General features: G+C 47.6%; 1 protein-coding gene and 1 pseudogene across 1 annotated transcript; both read right to left on the bottom strand.

Annotated features, from left to right (window-relative positions):
- Nucleotides 1–1,702: 1,702 nt before the first annotated feature.
- LOC135897656 (zinc finger CCCH domain-containing protein 10-like) lies at nt 1,703–7,406 on the bottom strand. Its single transcript, XM_065426354.1, has 2 exons — nt 7,134–7,406; nt 1,703–2,582 (listed from the first exon to the last, which is right to left on the bottom strand). The coding sequence occupies exons 1-2, from the start codon at nt 7,404–7,406 to the stop codon at nt 2,211–2,213; spliced, it is 645 nt and encodes a 214-aa protein (XP_065282426.1). The 3' UTR covers nt 1,703–2,210.
- Nucleotides 7,407–15,129: 7,723 nt separating this feature from the next.
- Nucleotides 15,130–19,855, bottom strand: LOC135897646 (sulfotransferase ssu-1-like; annotated as a pseudogene).

Here is a 19,855-nt window from a genome sequence, read left to right as displayed (position 1 = left end):
ATACCACAGAAACTTCCTCAAACAGCCTATATGTAGCCAGCATGGTTATCGCAGGCAACGTGCCTCATATACTTTTGATAAAGTATGTTCAATCATCAGCTGATGGCTTAGAGCACAAGGTGACTATGGCTGCTTACATGTCCCTTTCGGGAGCAAATCTGGAACAATACAATGCGAAATCAAAACTCACAACACACCTAGATATTTGGAATTATTCTATATATACGAAACAGAGTTCCCTTGAAAACCAGGTACAATACAAAATAAATGTTGCTCGCTAGTATACAAACTCCCACTTTACAGAAAATTTTGTTTCCACTGCCGTGACAAGTCCCACACCAGTTGGTCTTGTCCTTGATGGGCTGGAGGGCATGTCTTTCTTCAACATTTCTAATTACCAATTTCTAATTAACAAATTTCAATCCAAAGCCTATTGTGCTTACTAGTCCCAAGGGTGTTGAATAATTGCAGCGCCAGTCTTCGCTACAGTAGGTTTGTATGAAATTCTGACACTGGCCAATGCAAAACATGTTCGCATACTATATGTTGCTTGACACAACTAAGCTAAGCTGTTTCACAAGAATGTTGCTTTCTTTTTACGTTTTGACGTTTACAGCTAACAGATCGTTGAAATCTAGAGATGTTTTCTGTAGAAATTTTTTTTAAGTTCATGTTGCAGTTGTTCAAGTCTGCAAAGTTTCTCTTTCCATTCCTAAGCAAAACAAACCGTTAAGGCAGCTAGCTTCGGTACTTAATTTTCAGTGTAATAACAGTTGGGCTCCAGATTAGTGCACACACTATGAGAGCACTGAGTTTACTGAGTTAAAGGACCCATGTCTCAACACATTGCGTTGGCAGGCTAGTTGGTGCGGATCCATAAATACTTTGTTTAGTGCAATACAATGGACACAAGAAAGGCGACAGGACAAGGCCCTCACACCTTGACATACATGGTCAGTGGCGTAGCAACAGGGGGGCCGGGGGGCCGTAAGCCCCGAGTGCAAGGGGCCAGGGGGAGGGGAGGGGGTGTCATATACGTCTGAAGACACCCCTTTTTCGCCGGCTACACCCAGGGGGGGGGATGACAGAAGACCTATGGGCCCCGGGTGCCAGACGACCTAGCTACGTCACTGTACATGGTCAATGTGTGAGGCAGCCTGTACACCTTTGACAAAGGCCGTACGTCCCATCATTCCCATGCTGGTTGAAACGCCACTGAAGGAACCCACTTAGACCTTGGTTCCAAATTTACCTCTTGGTAAGTTTGTAAGGAACTTTTACGGGGCTAAAAAGAGAGCATATTTCAATTTTTTTCTGAATGTACACAGAACGGTGCAAGATGTGAAGCAGCACTGACAATTTAATAATGTTGCTGTGCTCCTGTTGTGATGGTTGTGTCAGAATATAGTTTGTTGAATTGCAGTGACAAAAGTGTCCAATGCGAAATATGACAGAAGCATGAAACAATGAAGAGTAGGATGTACGTTTGAAAGCAGCAGCTACAATGCATGTCAGTGATTGTACCACAGTGTGCAGCAGCAGAGCACCATGAGGAAATTCAACATGCTTATAAAAATATGTGGAACGAGACAGAAAGCCAAGAACACATCACACCTATGAAAAAAAAGAAAAACAAGAACAAAATAAAAGAAAGAAAAGTGTCAGATTTAAGCGAAGTTTCAAACTGACATTTCACCCACTGTTTAGAATGTTGGCAATAATATTTTTTTAGCCAGCAGTACAAGAACACATCTGGTTCTCTTTGAAGCCACGCACTTGCAACATTTACACCAGGTCTCGCAATAATCATCGTACAGCTTCCCACCTTAACTTGGTGTCAGACACAACTAAGGCAGCAAGAGAGCTGGTGAGTTGAAACGCGAGTCCATGCCACACAAACCGAAAAGGAATGGTTTGTATCCAGGGGACTTGGGGTGAACTGGAGGGGGGGGGGAATGATCTCCATGTCACTTGTCAGGATTTTGTGCGGGCATCACCACAGCAGAAAAACTAATAGAATCAACTACAGCTGCCATCTAGCAGCAGAATGTCTGTACCAACAAGATGTGACGTCTCAAAGCTAGATGTCGCACGAGGACGCGCAGCTTCAATCGCTCCATCGCCACATGCTTCACTTAAGAGGCATGCCCTTCACACGATCCAGACCAGTGCAAGAGAGATTGGGAGTATGGTTGCCACCTGGGATGGGCCTAGTGAGTCATGCGGTGGGCAATGACTGGGCGCAGGCTTTGAGTCATGACAGGGTAGGAAACCAGTGGCGCTGATGGGCTGCTCATGGTGATTATGGTTTGTGCAAGGCTCTGTGACAGGGAAGCTGGCAAGCTGGATGATATGGACACTGGCACCACGGGCATCATGGGCGTCATGCTCTGTGGTGTGGAAGTCAGGTCGGCTGTGCCACCCAGTGGTGCCACGGGCCCCAACGCAGCCGCTGTTGGGATCACACCCAGCGGCTGGGTACCAGCGGGTGCCTGCTTGCTCAGCCGCAAAGCTGCGTTCTGGTCCAGCAGAAACTCGTTGGTGGCCATCAGGTCAGCCACCTGCTTCTTCAAGTCATCCACCTGCAAGACGGGTGTTACAAATGTTGAGAACTTTAAATGGGTGTGAAACATTGGGCGTTCTTTGCCCACGTGAGGTTTGAAGATGATCACCTACCTTTACTACAACACTTCAGGGATAGCCCCTACATCAAGGTGTGGTATTCAATTGCTAGTGCAGTATGCCTGTTCCATGAATTGGCACTTATGACATTTCAAAACCATATGCAAGGATTACATGCAAAGGCCAGTCTGCTAAATACATGCATCTTTAAGGAGTTTCTTGTTCTTTCAACACAGTGACAACTAGGATATCGAGGCAATTGATCTAAGAAAATTACTAACTAAACATTGCACAGGAACATATGGCAATGTCACAGCTTCAAACTGTCTTTTCCTTGCCAGTGTTTGGTTGCAATTTATTTGCAGAGCACACAGGTCAACCCATAGAAGCATCAATGAATCATTTATTTATGCATGCAGCATTAAACATCCCATATAGACTCTCCCAACAGCTCCCTGTTTGTCTCCATAATGTTCCCTGTGCTGCAAGCTTATGCGGGCACATGATCAAGAGCTCTAGGGACTATGGAAGCACATGCCCCATGTGCCACATGCAACAGTTTCCAGAAGTGCATGTTTGTGCTCTGATCAAAGGCTATACAGAATAAAGTAATTTAATCGATTACAATTTGTGTTCACCTTAAAATTATATACCAAAACGTTTGTTAGAATTAAATCATCTGCTTCTGATTTCATTAGCTATAGCTATCTTCTTCTTTCAATGATTTCTTTACAGCAAATTTCTAGTTAGTCTATTTGTCACTTATTCCTTTCTCAACTTCAATGTCATTTTACATGTCCTCATTTGAAGTCATTACACAATAAATTATGAAGCAATTTTGTGAAGAGCAAATGGCAGGGCTGTACTAATGCTTTCATAACATGCAAGTGAACAAAAAAGAAGAAAATAAAAAAGGAGCTTTGCTTAAGTCAACTGTATCTGCTCTCCTAAAATAAGACATCCCTTCATGCCAGTAGCACAGGCCAGGTACAAAAACTGGCAGTACAAGGGCTGGGAATCTACTACCTGGCATTCCTACTGTGTACCCACATTTGTATGTGGGTATTTAGGAAGTACAGCTAGCTTTTTTCCCTTTTTTTGTACGAACGACTATGCTAAACGGAAAGCGAAACCTACACAAGCTCTTAAACAGTGTAACAAGTGCAGAGTCTGTGAAAGTCAACCAGGTGTTGCCTTGACAAGTGGGATAGAACTAGCACAGAAGCTTGCTCCACTGCAAATCGCAAGACTGGGAGTCAGGTGCAAGGGCTTGTCAAGTGCAGTGCTGTCAATTAACTGCTGTGCAGAGCACACAAGCAGCCTGCTCCACTCTATGGGGTGACTGCAGCATCCAAGATTGTACGCCTAGACGCGCGCACAGACTAATAGACATTGCAGAACTGCTTTTCACAAGTGGCGATGCTGATAACCTACCATGCACTTGGCCTTATGGCACTCGCAGTCTTGCTGCACCGCGATGCCGTAAAGCGATGCGCCTGGGTTGACAATGCGTGCCCAATCCTTTTGCAACAAACGATGTGCACTTACTGAATTTTTAAGATACCGTTCCTCTTCCGCTGTCAGTCGAGAGGCCATGACAAAAGTGGCAATTCATCAGTGATGTTTGGTATATATACAGTTTTTATAGCCACTAGAAATCACTAGATGTAGTCACTTGTGGGCTGATAACAGTATCCGAGATCAGTAAAAACAGATGCGATTTTTTTTTCATATGATGGGATGTGAATCATATGCATTATCACCCCACACATATGATTCCATTGCCCTGTTGCCACAGCAAGACAGTGCTCCGAGACAAAGCACACATCCGGCAAAACAATAGCGCTTACCAACATCACTGCTGGTTTAAAGCAATGCGTGCAGCTCTACGTTTTTATTAGGTTCTGCATGCTCCTGCGTGCATCTCAGACCAAGGAACCGGCCCAAGGTGTTACCCTGTAGAGCGAAGTGTCAGATCATGCGCTCTATAAAGCAATGAACGGCACTGTACAAGTCCAGATACTAGTGAAAAAGATGAAAATAGTGCCAGAACATGAGCCTCCACCTTAAGCTGTGTTTAGTCTGTACCTTGTACTTTGAAATTGAGAAACCTAGCTGTGCTATACATATGACATGCTCGAAGAAGTTTGTAAAGATTGTTAAAGCCTTGTTTCAGCGGCTGTAGCCTAGCAACTACTACTATCATTCGACGTCCAGGCATATCTTATTGTTTAGACTAGGAAAGCTAAGCCCAGCTGCATGCCTAAATTTCTCCAAGCTTGCATTTGTCGTTGAAGTCCACCTACACAACCTGAGCTAAACGAAATGCAATTATTTTATGAATTATCATCATCATCACCCTATCTTATGTCCACTGCAGGACGAAGGCCTGTCCCTGCGATCTCCAATTACCCCTGTCCTGCGCTAACCGATTCCAACTAGTGCCCGCGAATTTACTAATTTCATCGCCCCACCTAGTCTTCTGCCTTCCTCGAATGCGCTTCCCTTCTCCTTGGTACCCATTCTGTAACCCTAATGCTCCAACGGTTAGCTAACCTGCACATTACATGACCTGCGCAGTTCCATTTTTTTTCTCTTAATGTCAAGCATTATATAAGCCGTACCCATTTGCTCTCCCATTCAAATCGCTTTCTTGCCGTCTCTTAAAATTATGCCTGGCATTGAAAATAACTACCAATACTACTTAACATTGGAATATGCGAGCTAAGTGGGCTACACAGCAGATTTTACAGCTAGGCTTGCCACAGCTGTGACTTTTTTTTACACGTGGTTATCATCTACAGCTTTCAAAAAACGGGCAACGTTTGTCCTGTTTAGAGCACTATGTCAACATCATTGCAGGATAAAAATACTACAAATTTAGAATCTTGCAATGGGCCACAAGATGATAAATTTAGTTGTCGCTAAGGGCACAAGCTTATTCCAGGATGTTTTTTTTTTGGCATACATCCAGCGCTTGCTAAATGTGCGCCAGGAGATGCCACTGGTCTTCCGCAGATGTCGCTTGGACCATAACAGACCAGTCACAGGCAGCAAAATGTTTGTCACCATAAGTCAGATTTACCAATATACCTCAATATACCTCACTATAGCAGTAAAGAACTGTTGACATATCTGAACGTTTCGTTTTTAGCACTAAATAAACCTTCTCAACCCCAAAACCATAGAAGGAACACTGACAAGTCTCAGAACAGCCTGAATAATTTACTATGATAGCTTTACTGCTCACCAGCTATTGCTTCATTTCCCAAACAGCAGAAAATTCATGTTTTGGCACTCACTCCGGCACACTTTGTCTGTTGTTCTGCTACATTGGGCCATGAAATGGACAGCAGCATAACAGACAACTCAGCGAGCCAGAACAAGCGCCAAAATGTAGTGTTATTCACAAGGCCCGTGGGAGACAACTCGTGGGAAACAAAACAGAAAGTGGTTTGTAGAAAAGCTATTATAGTAAATTATTTAGGGCATTCCGAGACTTGCCAGTATATTTTGTAGAGTTTCTGGCAGTTGAGGACCTAAAACGTGAGAAACGAAAAGTTTCAGATGTCGTGCCTGCACTCCAAGTGTGAAAAAGTACATATGTATATCATGAAAGGTACACGTTTATCTTCACTGTAAAAACTACATATAATCGAGAGCAGGCCCATGATAAAACACCATTAGTAAATTTTTTTCTCATACACACAGAGGTTAGGTTACGTGGCACTTGTAAATCAGCTATCAGATCTGCACCAACCATTGCACTCTCTATCCCCCACACTCAAGCTGTTTTAGGTGTTTTAGGCCAATAAATGCGAGGCGCAACCACAACTTGCCGGTTTGCATTTCATGGTGACATGCTGCAGCTTCTCAAGTTGTCCACCGTGCCCCACGCTCATATTGAAACAACTAAAATATTGCCACGTGTGTTCCGAGTATCTCTCCGGGCCTCCTGAATGCACACATTTCTGCAGCATTTCGTCCGCCTTTCCAAATCCCGGACCTCTAGGTTTTGCAGACCTTGCATTTTTGCGCCACGCTTCCTGCCGCGCTACGCTGCTGCTTTCGATTGCCATTTCGCATGCGCTCTTGCCTCTTATTAAGATGCTTCGCCATGCTTCAACCCTTTTTATCGCGCACATGCCCCACAACATCGCACTGCACTTTTCCCATACTTTCGCTTGCGCTCTTGCGTTGCGTTTACGCAATATGCCATAGCCACGCCATTCTGCAAGTGCTCTTCCCGCCATTTCGCACGCACTTCTGCTTCTGACTTCAACGCCTTGCCAATCACTACAAGGTCTCCACCCGCGCGTTTGCCGCACTTTTTTTATGCTCTGCATTTTGGCCTATACTGCGCTCTTCACTGCACTGCGCCCCGCACTCGCGCCCCCATCCCAGATAAGAGAGAGAGAGCCACAAGTGGGGGGGGGGGGGTGAGTGCCCGGCAGGCAGTGAAAAGGCCTTTAATGCTGCATAAATCGGGTATAGGGAGTGGGACGGCCGACCTTGCGGCGCAAGATGGCATTCTCTTGCTGCAGCACACGATAGCCCATCTCGTCATCCAAGGCCCGTCGCTTGGCCTCGGGTTCCTCCTCTCCTAGGTGTCGGAACTTGCAGCGGCCTGCGCGGCGGCAGTCTCCCTTCAGGAAATCTTTGCAGACTGGCGGGATCATGCCCACCACCTGTGGTGGCTCAGACACACCCCCGGCAGAGGGCGGCAGACGCCCCGTTGTGCGGAACAGTTCTTCCTCCTTTGCAGAGCACAAACAACCAAACATTGTGGTTTAACCAAATTGAGTGCTGCAGACATATGTGGGAAGCAAGTAGTTTTCGGACAAGAACTAATAATTGGGGCAGATTACTAGAAATGAAAACGGGCACAATAAATATTCTGGATATATCATTATCAGTGCGCCTACTTTCACTCGTCCCTTTTATCTGTGACAGCACGGAAAAAAGCAGACCTAATTAGCAGCTCACGGAGGAAATACTAAGCTGCACTGGTAGATTACACAACTGAAGTAGTGAGCCAGCCAGTTACCTTTACTAAGATCAAAGGATCTTGGTAATCTGAGCAGATTTGAGCAACACCATGTTCAAATCCTCCAGCTCTCTGTATGCAGTGTTTGCAACATCTGGCCAAGGGCAGCTGAATGAAATGATTCACACTAAATCAGAAATTAGTAAATGCTTGACCTGAAAATTCAGTGGCGTTATCCTACACAAGCACAACTCGAACCTGCAAACATGCAAACACAGGCTGCTGTAAGCACTGCAGTTTGGATGCAATGGTCAAGATTGGAACTTTAGCATTTGCTTGCTATTAGAAAAGAGGGAGAAAGAGGTTAAATTGTCAGGTTTTAGGTCCAAAACCAGGACATGATTGATTGATGTACACCGTAATGAGAAGGGGGGAGGGTTGCGGAACTCCGAATTAATGTTGACCACCTGGGCTTCTTTAGTGTGCACCTAAATATATGTACACGGGAGTTCTGGCATTTCACCCACATCGAAATGTGGCTACCGCAGCCAAGGATTGAACCCATGATCTCGTGCTTAGCAATCCAACGCCATAGCCACTGGGCCACCGTGGGGTGGGTAAAAAAAATTTGTTTGCTTGTGCTAGTTGTGAAGTCCCAGGAGAACATCCATTCTGTGCACTAAAACAGGTACAAAAGTATGAACGGATAACTCGCAAGTGAGGAAGCGAAGAGAACCTTGAGATGCCACAAGCGCATAATGCCTGTGATATCGGCAGAAACCTTTGTACCTGTGACACCTCTGCTACAACAATTGTGCCGAAGCGGTATGAATACTTCATCCTTGCAATATTTTCTTTGTTTTCTGTACTCGCAACACTGAAGAAAAGCTGGAACACTAACGTCTCTTTAAAAAATTTGCCCGCTGCACTCAGCCAGAAGTTGCCAGTCTAGCAGTTCTTTTAACTTCCTCATATTGCACTGCCCACAAATGCAAAACACAAACACACCCAGTATAGTCACATCCACACAGGGGATACGGTGCAAATGCAAAAGATGATGTTTCAAAAACAGAAATAAGTATGGTTTCATCCCTTCAATATGGTACTATAAGTTTGACGCAGAACGTTGCAAAAGGATCACGCAAGTTGACACCCACCTATGAAATCTAACAAATAGATTATCCCACATGGCATTACAGTACGAGTAAATATGCCTTAGCCGCTGCTAAGAACACATTAGTATTTATCAAAAGTTATTTCCTCATTTGCACTGTGCACATTTAATCTTATCATTTTTTTTCAGCAATAGAAGCAACTAATGGTGGCATTGGCAATAGTTCAAATGAACACGGTGCTATACGCACCATACTGCGGCTACATAGTTTCATCACGAGAGCTACATCAACATTTTCAGTATAATACAAGCAAAGTGTGCTTCTACACAGTGTTTGCAGCAATGACTGCCATTAGTCGGCATACTGCCTCACAGAATATTGTGCTTTACAATTATGAAATAGCTTTATTATTGTATGACTGATTGTAAGTACTGGAAAGTCTTGCTAGAAAGCTGCCTTCATACCATTAAACATCGCAATTTTTGCTGCACACACACAGCCCTTACATCTCAGTTCCACTGTCTAATGTGCGGCCAGGGTGGCCGCTTCCGTACACGGGGGAAATTTGTGTGAGCATTTATGCGGACTTTATCTTCATTTGTTCAAAGTCATCATCAATCGTCGGCTGGTGTTCGTTTTTTTTTTGCATCGACGCCATTTTTCCTGCTTGGAATAAAGCGTCGTCTCTATTTCAATATGTACACCATATTGTGCCCCACCTCATGTCCTGGAGGGCTACTCACTGTTGCATTTGGGTCGCAAGCCCTAAGGGTAGCGTTGGCCTGGCGGCCTGGGGCACAGCTGGAAGCATCCGAAGGTCCTGGCAAAGGATCAGTCGATTGCTGACACAACAACGTGTTTATTATAGCATCGCAAAAGAGCGGCTGGTCAGATCGACCGAAGTGGAGAGACGTGAGACCACGTTACTGGACGGAAGAAATCGGAGCCTCTCTCGGCGTCCGGGGGCAGCTGCTTTTATACTCTCGGAATCGAGGGCAAGAAGGAACGGCTCGGGATGAGGCGCACGTGACGGTGGCGCACGGACACGTTGAGACGAGAAGTGACGCATCCGCCGGGCCGGCGCCGGTCCGACCTCCTCGCTTTACAGTTGGGGAGCTCCTCTCCCCGGCTGCCGCGCTTTGACAAGCGTGGGCACCAACATGTACACACACACACGAAGACACGTGGCATTGAAACATGCCAGGACGCGCTTGGCAGGAAGCGTTGCGGCAGCGCTGAACGGGCCCAAATGTCCACCGCTTTTAACGAAGCCCCGGCGTCCGTTGTATCCACGCCGGCTATACCGCGCGTCGGAGGCGAAACGTAACACACCTCGCCGCCGGGAGAAGGAGATCCCGATGGTCAAGGGATTGCATCCGCTGTCCGGAGGGATGTCGCTCGATGATGCTCATAACCGAAGTCGGTCGCCCCTCGGCGTTTCTTGAGCGCAGCGCACCGAGAAGGCCTCGTTCTCACGTTCAGGTTCACACAGGACACTGCAAAGTGACTTCGGGAGAGTTGCCTTCTTTTTGTTCTCGTTCCCAGCAAGCGTTAGAACTACACCGAAACTCAACCGCTCAGTCCACAAGCACGACACAACCCTCACTAAGCCATGCCAGGCTCTTTCCCCCTTTATACTACTGCCTAGTTCCTTACAGTAGTCTAGCAGCACACAGAACGCGTCCACAAATCGGAAAATTGCACTAGAAAGCACATCATCACTTTGAAACACTACACAAAAGCAATATGTTAGAAATCCTGCCTCAGGAAGAAAAACATCAATAACAAACAATTTTGAGGCTGATTCCCACGTTAGGGGCTTCGACTTAAGCCATCGGCGTTACCGTTGAGACTCCCCTTTTTGTAACGCACCTCAAAGGAATATTGTTGCAAAGCGAGGCTCCAGCGCAGGAGGCGGCCATTTGTGAAACAGATGGTCTGCAGCCATTGGAGAGGGCAGTGATCCGTCTCGAAATATGCGAAGCGGAGATCGCAGCGAGCGACCGTACACTAGCTCAGCTGGCGAAAACCCCGTAGCCGCATGCGGCGCGGTCCTCAATGCAAACATCACCCCAGGCAGACACAGCTCCCAGTCAGTTTGTTGTTCAAACCACAAGGCTCTCAACACGCGCTTCATGTCGGAGTGGAGCTTCTCAACGGCCAAGATCGCCGCAACACTGGCTGAGGCCGGCGAATGGCCACTGTCACTGCTCATGTTGCAACGGGGACTGCAACATGAGCAGTGACAGTGGCTACATCAGGCTACATCGCGCACCAGACGGCCAGGCTCTTCTAGACCGGCTCCGGAGCCTGCCGGCTTCACGTATGGGCAACCTGTGTCGCCTCTATGAGGAGACAGTTCCTCAACTACCTGTGGCAGTGGCTCTTCCTCCTCCCCATCACGGACCTCCGGATGTGCACCTCTCCCTCAGGGGGTTAGCCAAGCGGAGAGCACCAGCCGCAGCCCTGCAGCAGGCGGCAGCCTGCAAGCTCCAGGAGGAGTTGGAAGGACACCTGCTGGTGTTCACGGATGGTTCAGTCCTCCCCAGCGGGTCGGCTGCAGCGGCATGCACAGTTCCAACTCTCGCCTGTCACAGGCAGTGTAGGCTCCCGTTTGCAGCAAGCTCTACTGCAGCTAAGCTCGCGGGGCTGCACCTGGCTGCCGACCTCCTTGCTGAGCACCTTCCCCAGCAGCCGGTGGCGGTGGTGTGCGACTCCAAGCCAGCGCTCCAGGCCCTCGTCAACCCTCGGCGGGCAGGACTTACAGTGGTGCTGCTGCTTGCCAAGTTAACGGCTCTAGCCACCGCCGGACTCCCAGTATCCTTCCACTGGCTGCCCTCACATGTCGGGGTAGCCGGTAACGAGGAGGCAGATACCTACGCCAAAGCTGCCCATCAAGATGTAGTCCCGGTCACCAGAGCGGTAGCGGCTTCGGACTACACGAGACATCGGCTACGGTGCCTGCTCACCTCCATTCATCCGGACCCCCGAGTGGCTAGTGGCAAAGCCCCCAAGCCACTTCCAGAGAACGGCCTCTCCAGAAGAGACCGTTCCACACTCCTGCGCTTGCGGACTGGCTGCACCTGGACTGCGGCCCGGCTGTACGCCAAGGGACGCGCCACGTCGCCTGCCTGCAAGAGGTGCGGGGACCCCGAGACTCTGGAGCACCTTCTCTGTGCTTGCCCATCCTTGGCGCAGGAACGCTCCACAGTGATCAACACCTACAGACGCCACGGCCTTCCAGCGGCCACAGAGACTGACCTGCTGTTCCCAGTGTGTCCACAGCTCCCTGCGCTGCGAAGCCTGCTGGAGTTTATAAGTTCCACGGGAATAGACACCCTATAAGCGCCCGCTACAACGCTGGCAACTTTACTGAGGACTGCCACCTGCCGCGTATAGTGGAGTCTATTAGGCCACTTCCTCCCTCTTTCTCTATCATCTTTCACTACCCATTCCCTCTCCCCTGATGACGCTTCGCCGTGCTCCCTGACGGGTTGCAGAACCAAGCGTCCTTCCTTTCCCCAGATCACTATCAGCAACAAACCAACGTTCTCTCCAAGCTTAAACGGCCGCATCAGCTCAGTCATTTTGAACGATACTCGTTCTCCTGCACCATGTGCCTGACTTCCATTACGAGAGCGTTCCATCTCTACCTCGAGACGCTTAATTTCCAAAGCGTGTTGACGGTCGCGCTCCTCTTTCTCTTTTTGCTCTTGCGTTCGCGCTCCTCTTTCTCTTTCTCTTTTGGCTCTTTACGTTCGCGCTCCTGTCTTTTTTCCGTCTCCCTCTCCTCAATGGTCTCAAAGCATTCCGACAGCTCGTCATCCTCAGCTTCTACTCAAGAATAGCCCTTAACAGTTCTGGTTTCCTGAGTTTGTCTGAGACATCCAGACCCAACTCTCTTGCAAGCTCCAGCAATTACGGTTTGCGCAACGACTTCAACTCCATGGCTGCTCTGAATGCTGCTTTCTCTACTGCCTACTATTGTCTTGCCGCAAGCTAACCCGGCAGCAACGACAACCACAATTACCAGCTCTGTTTCTGACACTAACAAAAGCCTGGCAAAACTCAGAAGAAGAAAGTCCCGCACTCACCAAACCAAGAATTCCCGCACTCACAGCCAAGAATTCAGCGCAGTCGTTACACTGCAGGCAACCAGTCATCACACAGGGCTCGTTGCACTGCTCCCGGATGGTCGTTGTGCTGCTCAGCATACAGTCGACCGCATATCTTCGCTGCTGGCCTCCGTTGTCGCGATCTCACCGCTGGCAACCAGTTGCTGCATCTAGGTCGCAAGCCTCAAGGGTAGCGTTGGTCTGGCGGCCTGGGGCACAGCCGGAAGCATCCGAAGGTCCTGGCAAAGGATGAGTCCACTGCTAACAGAACAACTTGTTTATTCTAGCATCGCAAAAGAGCGGCCGGTCAGGTCGACCGAAGTGGAGAACCGGGCGACCACGTTACTCGACTGAATAAATCGAAGCTTCTTTCTTGGCGTCCGTGGGCAGCTGCTTTTATACTCTCGGAGTCGAGGGCAAGAAGGAACGGCTCTGAAGAGGCGCACGTGATGGCGGCGCACGGACACGTTGTGACAAGTGACAAGTATCCGCCGGGCCGGTGCTGGTCAGACCTCCTCGCTTCACAGTTGGGGAGCTCCTCTCCCCGGCTGCCGCGCTTTGACAAGCGTGGGCACCAACACGCACGCACGAAGAGACGTGGCATTGAAACATGCCTGGACGCGCTTGGCAGGAGGCGTTGGGGCAGCGCTGAACTGGCCAAAATGTCCGCCGCTGTGAACGAAGCCCCGGCGTCCGTTGCATCCGCGCCGGCTATACCGCACGTCGGAGGCGAAACGTAACAATGGCTATGTACGCGGTAGCGATTGTGGTTTAGCTCACTCACACTGAAGTTTGAAGCAACAGGGGAAAAAACGTTATATTCTTGTAAGGACGAATATAATGCGAGGCATTAGTCTGTTAGACGCGTTATATTGTCCAAACGTGGTCTAGCGCACCGTTGAACAAAGGACAAACAGAGAGCGCCTTTTACGAAGTGATGTAGCTTAGCAGGGAAAACCCCGTTAACTTCTGAATACGACGCACTTATGTGTTCTACGCAGTATCTACGATGATGCGATCTCGAAGGTCACACTCGGCCGACGCAGCTACGCGCGTATGGCGTGTGTAGCCCGGACGGACAAAGATAAAATAATTCTTTTAAAGATTGATTCAGTTATTTAAAATAGAATTAGCAAATGTAGCATTACTGACACTGTTCTCGTGGTCACGAACTCAATCAATAACTGTAGGCTGGCATGGCTGCTTGCGACGTAGTTGCATGGTGGTTTTTTAGACGAGGTTGTAAATTCCTTGCTGCATGCAGTGCAGTCATATTTGACTCGCATGTTCAAAGCAGCCTCATCGACGAAGGGACAACTTTTTCCTATTATGCTCAGAAAGTGTTTCTAGGGCCAGAAGACCCTTTCACTGCTTCAGCAACAGACGTTATAATGGCGAGCGTTGTTGAATGCTGGACCAGCGTATATTTCGCATGTAGCTATGTCTCCTTTGTACCGAGTGACAATACGGAAAAAGGAGATGATTGGAAAATAAAGACAGTGGTCTTAACCAGGAAAGAAAAAGGCGAGAACAAACGTTGGCGGAAGACCAAGTCAGCCGGTTTGCGTAACGAAACATCCGAAACATAAAGCATGGACGAATCTTGCAAGTTCTACTTGCCGCCGCGAACCTTCTCCACCGGTGTCGCCGCTGCTCAGAGAGTGGCTCTCAAAAGTTCGTAGCATGAAGACCAGCTCTGGGCAGTCCGGCAAGCCGAAGATGCCGCCCGAGTTCAAGGACTTCGAGCCGCCACCTGATGCCACTACAATAAGAACTGTCGGACCATTCTTTTAATAAAGTTTATTTTCTTCTTCAACGATGGTAAATTAATGTGTTGCTCCGCGGCGATAAACTTTGCGCTGAATACGCAGAAACACTGTAAAGCTAGCTTAACAGAAGAAACTTAAGTTAGCCGTGTGTTGCGAACTTAGTTACCACAATGATGCCACTCACAAAATCTGGTAAAGACGCAAACATGTCGATGGTGCTTACTTCAGTGTATTGCAAATACTCCCATGCGCATCACCTCAGAATTATATTTGCTCTCTAACTTACTATATCAGTGATCGTATACGTGGAATGTATGTGGAATGTGGGCACGAAGTCCACACAACTGCTTCGCCTTGCACCAGTATCCTTAGTCTAGGTTAAAGACTCGTGAGTGCTGAAGCATCCGTTTCTTTATTCACTAGCTACGGCTCATCAAAGAAAGAGCACATAAATGACCCGTCCACTCGTGCTGCAGACGTTTCGTCAGCCAGAACGCCAAATCGCAAGCTTGCACTCATATTTAGGGCAAGCCCGCGTCTTTCCACAGCTCCATGACATCACTGCCCGTGGTCTTGAGTGCGATTCGTTCTTTCAACCTGGAGACTTGCTCCGGCGAGAAGTGGTTCCGCCAGTACCCAACGATGCCTTTGCTCACGAAGTCTCCCTTGATTGGCTTGTCCAGCAGGTTCCCCATGACTCCTACTCAAGACTTCATCCCTTCAGGCAGCGTCTCCAGGGGAACGCTGGCCAAATCCTTGCTCCAGTTGTTCATCTAGGCGTTAATCTTCTTCATAGTGTCGGCGGTAGTCATAGCCATAATCATCTCGAAGATATCTGGGTTCTCCCTCAACTTGTCTCCGTACTCCTTACCCAGGAAGTCGTCTATCTTGAGCACCCAACCGCGAGTGTCCTTCTTGAGGTCTTCGTAAGTGATGAAAAGCACGTTGCTGTCCCCTCGATGTTCGTACCAGGACAAGACGTGGTCGAAGTAGTCGCCGAAGTCGACTTTTCCTTCGACAAACATGTCGAAGAACTGGTCGAACGTGCCGTCCTCGAAGAGGTACATCGGCATGTTCCTCGTGTGGTAGTAGAACGACACGCAGCAGTCGTAAGGGTTGCGGGTGATGTAGACGTACTTGGCCTTAGCCGAGTAAGGCTGCTTGTTGAAACGGTAGGTGAGTTTTGATGGCATTTGGTCGCGGCATAGCCTGTGCGACCTCGGCTCCCACAAGCTCCAAGTACGGAGCCATGTTCATGAACTCCATGAGGTTCGCACGGGGCACACCGTCACGGAATACGCCGTACACAATGTATTGCATCCATGTTGTGTCACACTTCGGGTAGCTCACGACAAAGACGTCCCCATCGAGCGGTTTGTAGGACAGAGTAGAGCGTATGTTTCGATCCGTGAAAGTATTGCTGATGTACAGACCTTCGTAATCTCTGTAGACATTCTTGTATGCAGGTTCGGGCTTGCACGCCTGCAGCGAAAGCACATGACCGCATAACGTAAGAAAGGGCTGTAGAATACAAGGCGTGCTTTTTAGCTGCAGCAAAGTAAAAAAAAATGCCTATGGCAGATTGCACAGTTCTTACTTTTGATGTAAGTTGCTCGATGAGTTATCCATTACTACTACGAGGAATCAGAATACCTACTTGAATAATTAGAATACACTGTGTAATGCCTCACCTGTTTATATGCGCATCGCAGTCTACATCACATCCGTTTGTTTGTGTTTGTGACTTTGTTTACAAACTCGTTGTGGTGCATTGCATTTTACTTTTATATTGTTATGTTCATAGGTGTATAGGACTGTGCTGTGGATTTCTGACCGTATGGAGTGATTTTTTCTCATTTTCTTACATAATTTTTATTTATATTGTTGTTTCCGCTATGAGAAATGGAACAGCCGTCACCATTATAAGGTGACCACGTCTCTTTCGTTTATTTTCATTTCAATAAGAAAAGAATGCGAGGGCGAATCAAAGTCTTTGACCCTATGTTTTATTAGCCAAATTAGGTTTATACAGGTAATTACAAGTATACGTACTATTTTACGTACCTTACACTATTTTTCCACCTAGTACCCAAACCAGTTCAGACAATACCTCATCGCAGCACTAAATTTGAGATGACCTTGCGGTAGAATTCGTGCGGCTGACTGTGGAACCAGGCTCATTGTCATGCAAGTCTTCACGGCCTTTTGTGAACTCACAACACCTTGTCCGCTTGTCCTTGTCCGTCTTTCTTGTTTCCGTGGTTTTATTCGCGCTAAGTTACTACTTCAAATATACACAAAACCACCACCTCACACTTCTCAAAGCTACGGCTTTGCCCACACGTGGGCTGGATTTCCCGGTGGATTTCAGTGGGCGTTCGTCCCTTGTTCCATAGAAAATGAATCACACTTCGATCGGTACTCGTGCGCCGTGAACGTGTGAAGCACGACCGCCATCTTCAGCAACAGACAGCACTGCCATGTCGCCGAGCTATGGGCAGATAAGGCCGGGTCGGTCCAAGAAAGCGCCACTGCTGGGAATGGACATCTTGACTTCGCATTTACATGTAGTCGTAATTAGGCCAAATAAAAATAAAAAATAAAGTAGGGGCAAAGACTTTCTGATTCACCCTCGTAATGACGCCAATGAATGTGGGCTTCTAAATTGGCCACGGCGGCCGCATTTCGATGGGGGCGAAATGCGAAAACACCCGTGTGCTTAGATTTAGGTGCACGTTAAAGAACCCCAGGTGGTCAAAATTTCCGGAGTCCTCCACTACGGCGTGCCTCATAATCAGAAAGTGGTTTTGGCACGTAAAACCCCAAATATTAAAAAAAAATTGGGCTTCTAAATTATTTACTTGAATGATTTACTGTTGATATTTCAATCTACCAATTGTAAATTGCGAGTATGCAAGGTATATCGACTTAGAACCACTTATCAAGACTGTGCCAATTCTGCTGAGCGGCTATATTTCAAAGTATACAAAGAAATGCATCGGCGTTCCACTTACTTTTGTGCTTGAATGCATAAAGCAGCGTTCCACATTAAAAAGTGGAACAGTGCATTTTTACCGCAGGTTTGACGGCGCATATCTCAAAACCTGTGCCATCCTCAAAATTCATTCCAAGTCGATGTGCCTTGCATACTCACTAGGCACAATTCGTTGGTAGAAATATGTGCGTAAACTAATTAATTGAAAAAGTTATTTAGCATGATCGCGTTTATTATTCAACTAACCATTTTTGATTCCTCATAGGAGCAATCGCCGCCTCACTGAGTAATTTAGATCAAGGGAACTGTGCTAGCAACCGCAAGTAATAGTTAAATAATTTGTACAGCTAAATAACACCCTGTATGTGATTACAAGTACTGGGAGCTTGCCCCCCCCCCCCCTGAATGTACATGAAGTAAAGTAAGTATCTCATGAAATGGGCTATTTGAACTTTGCCTCTGCATACGCGTTAGACCAGAACGAAGTGTTAAAATAAACGCATGTGATTAGTGATGTCAGCTGCGAACACACACACAACCGCTCTATTGTAAATTGACAACACTATTGTACCATTCACAGTCTCTTCAGGCCATGTGTATGTTCCCCTGGACAAAAGCTGTAATCACTTTCAAAGTTAAACCGAACTGATAGGCTAAAATATTTTGTTGCAACTTTAAGCAATAGATGCACGCGATACCATACGTCAAGCGTCTAGTAATTTTGTTGCCACTCATTTTTGAGAAAATGATGTTTTGTGTGAAAGGTGCTGCTGCATTGCAACCAACGACTCAAAATAAATGTGTTGTACGTTTCGACTGACGCCAGAGGACGTGGCAATCCCTGTTGGAAAAGGGAAGGTGAAGAACTGCCACGTTAAAGCTATGTGGTTGTGTTTAGGAAAACAAGACGTTGGTACAATTAGAGCAAGGTGGATTACGGTAGAGTTGTGAAGGACACGTGACAATGTATGGCGTCACGTATCATGGACGTAACAAATGAATTAGAGAAGGCATGATGCTTTCGTATTCAAATCACGCAAGGATGCTAACGTGACTGACAATTTTCCGTCTTTCCTGGATGTGTGGCGACCTCGCGATACATGGGAAAGGGTCGTCGCTGCGCATTTGCGCCTCCCTCTCCCCCATACAGCGGGCTTTCACACACATTAAAACGGGAGACACATGGCGTAGCTAGGTCGTCTGGCACCCGGTGCCCATAGGTCTTCTGTCACCCCTCCACCCCCCCCCCCTTCCGGTTGTAGTTTCAGCAGCAGTACAGACGCCTTGGATACCGCGCACGTCCCCCGGGTCGCCCTCTCCTTGGCTTTCTTTCCCAGGGATCGTGAATGCAGCAGGTGTTGGCGGCGAGGAGTTAGGGAGTCGCCATCTATCGGAAGCTCCTCGCTGGCGTAGTATGAGGGATCACGCGGCGCGCTCCTCATGGGTTTTGCTATCAGCGCTCACTGAAAACACCACGCGGGAGCTCTCCCGGACCTTTCTGTAAGTACTTTCGAAACGAGGGAAGATTTTTACTGTCTAAATTATAACCTTGTGCAAACTGAAAGCACACAATCGTTTACAGACGCTATCTTTTTGCAGAATACGTACAGTGAACGCCACTGTGCGCGGTCACCGCGATGGAGTCTCCCGAACCGGCTTCTTGCATGAAAGGTAGGTAAACGCTGAGAGCAAACTATGTGCAACATGTTCTTATAGTGCATGTATAACTAAATGGCGCGTAATAGAATGAAGCCTCAATGGAGCGATCGCACAGCTTCGCAGCTATCGACTGCACGTTTGCATTCTGTTCCGCGCACTGTTTCGCTTTCTCCGCATGCGCGTTTTCGCACCATGCTAATGAGCTTTAGGCTGCAAAATATGAGCATTTGACAGTATAAAAGCAACCATTGTTGGGTGGGCGCTTTCAGAGCTGTTCACAAATAATTTCATTGTAGAGACTTCGACGCCTACAGGGACTGTGATGCGCCGACGCGACGATTCAATCTTTCTTTTTCTAAATTCTTGGACATTTCAATATTATTTCTCCAGTTGCGTCGCACTATATGTTTATTGGTGTTCTCAACGTGCGATTTCCCGCTGCTTCTTTTTTTGTAATCCAGTGCATTATTTCATAACACAAACATGACCATATGCCATGCTTTTTTTTTAATGTGCTTCTTACCGCTCCCTTTCCACTCCAGTGAACTTGCCAGTATCTATAGCATCGACAAGTTCATAGACCATACCGTCAT

The sequence above is a fragment of the Dermacentor albipictus genome, chromosome 1 (assembly GCF_038994185.2).
Source record: "Dermacentor albipictus isolate Rhodes 1998 colony chromosome 1, USDA_Dalb.pri_finalv2, whole genome shotgun sequence".
In the NCBI taxonomy this organism is placed as follows: Eukaryota; Metazoa; Arthropoda; class Arachnida; order Ixodida; family Ixodidae; genus Dermacentor; species Dermacentor albipictus.
Note: the sequence above shows the minus strand (reverse complement) of the source record. Positions and strands in the feature narration are given on the sequence as shown.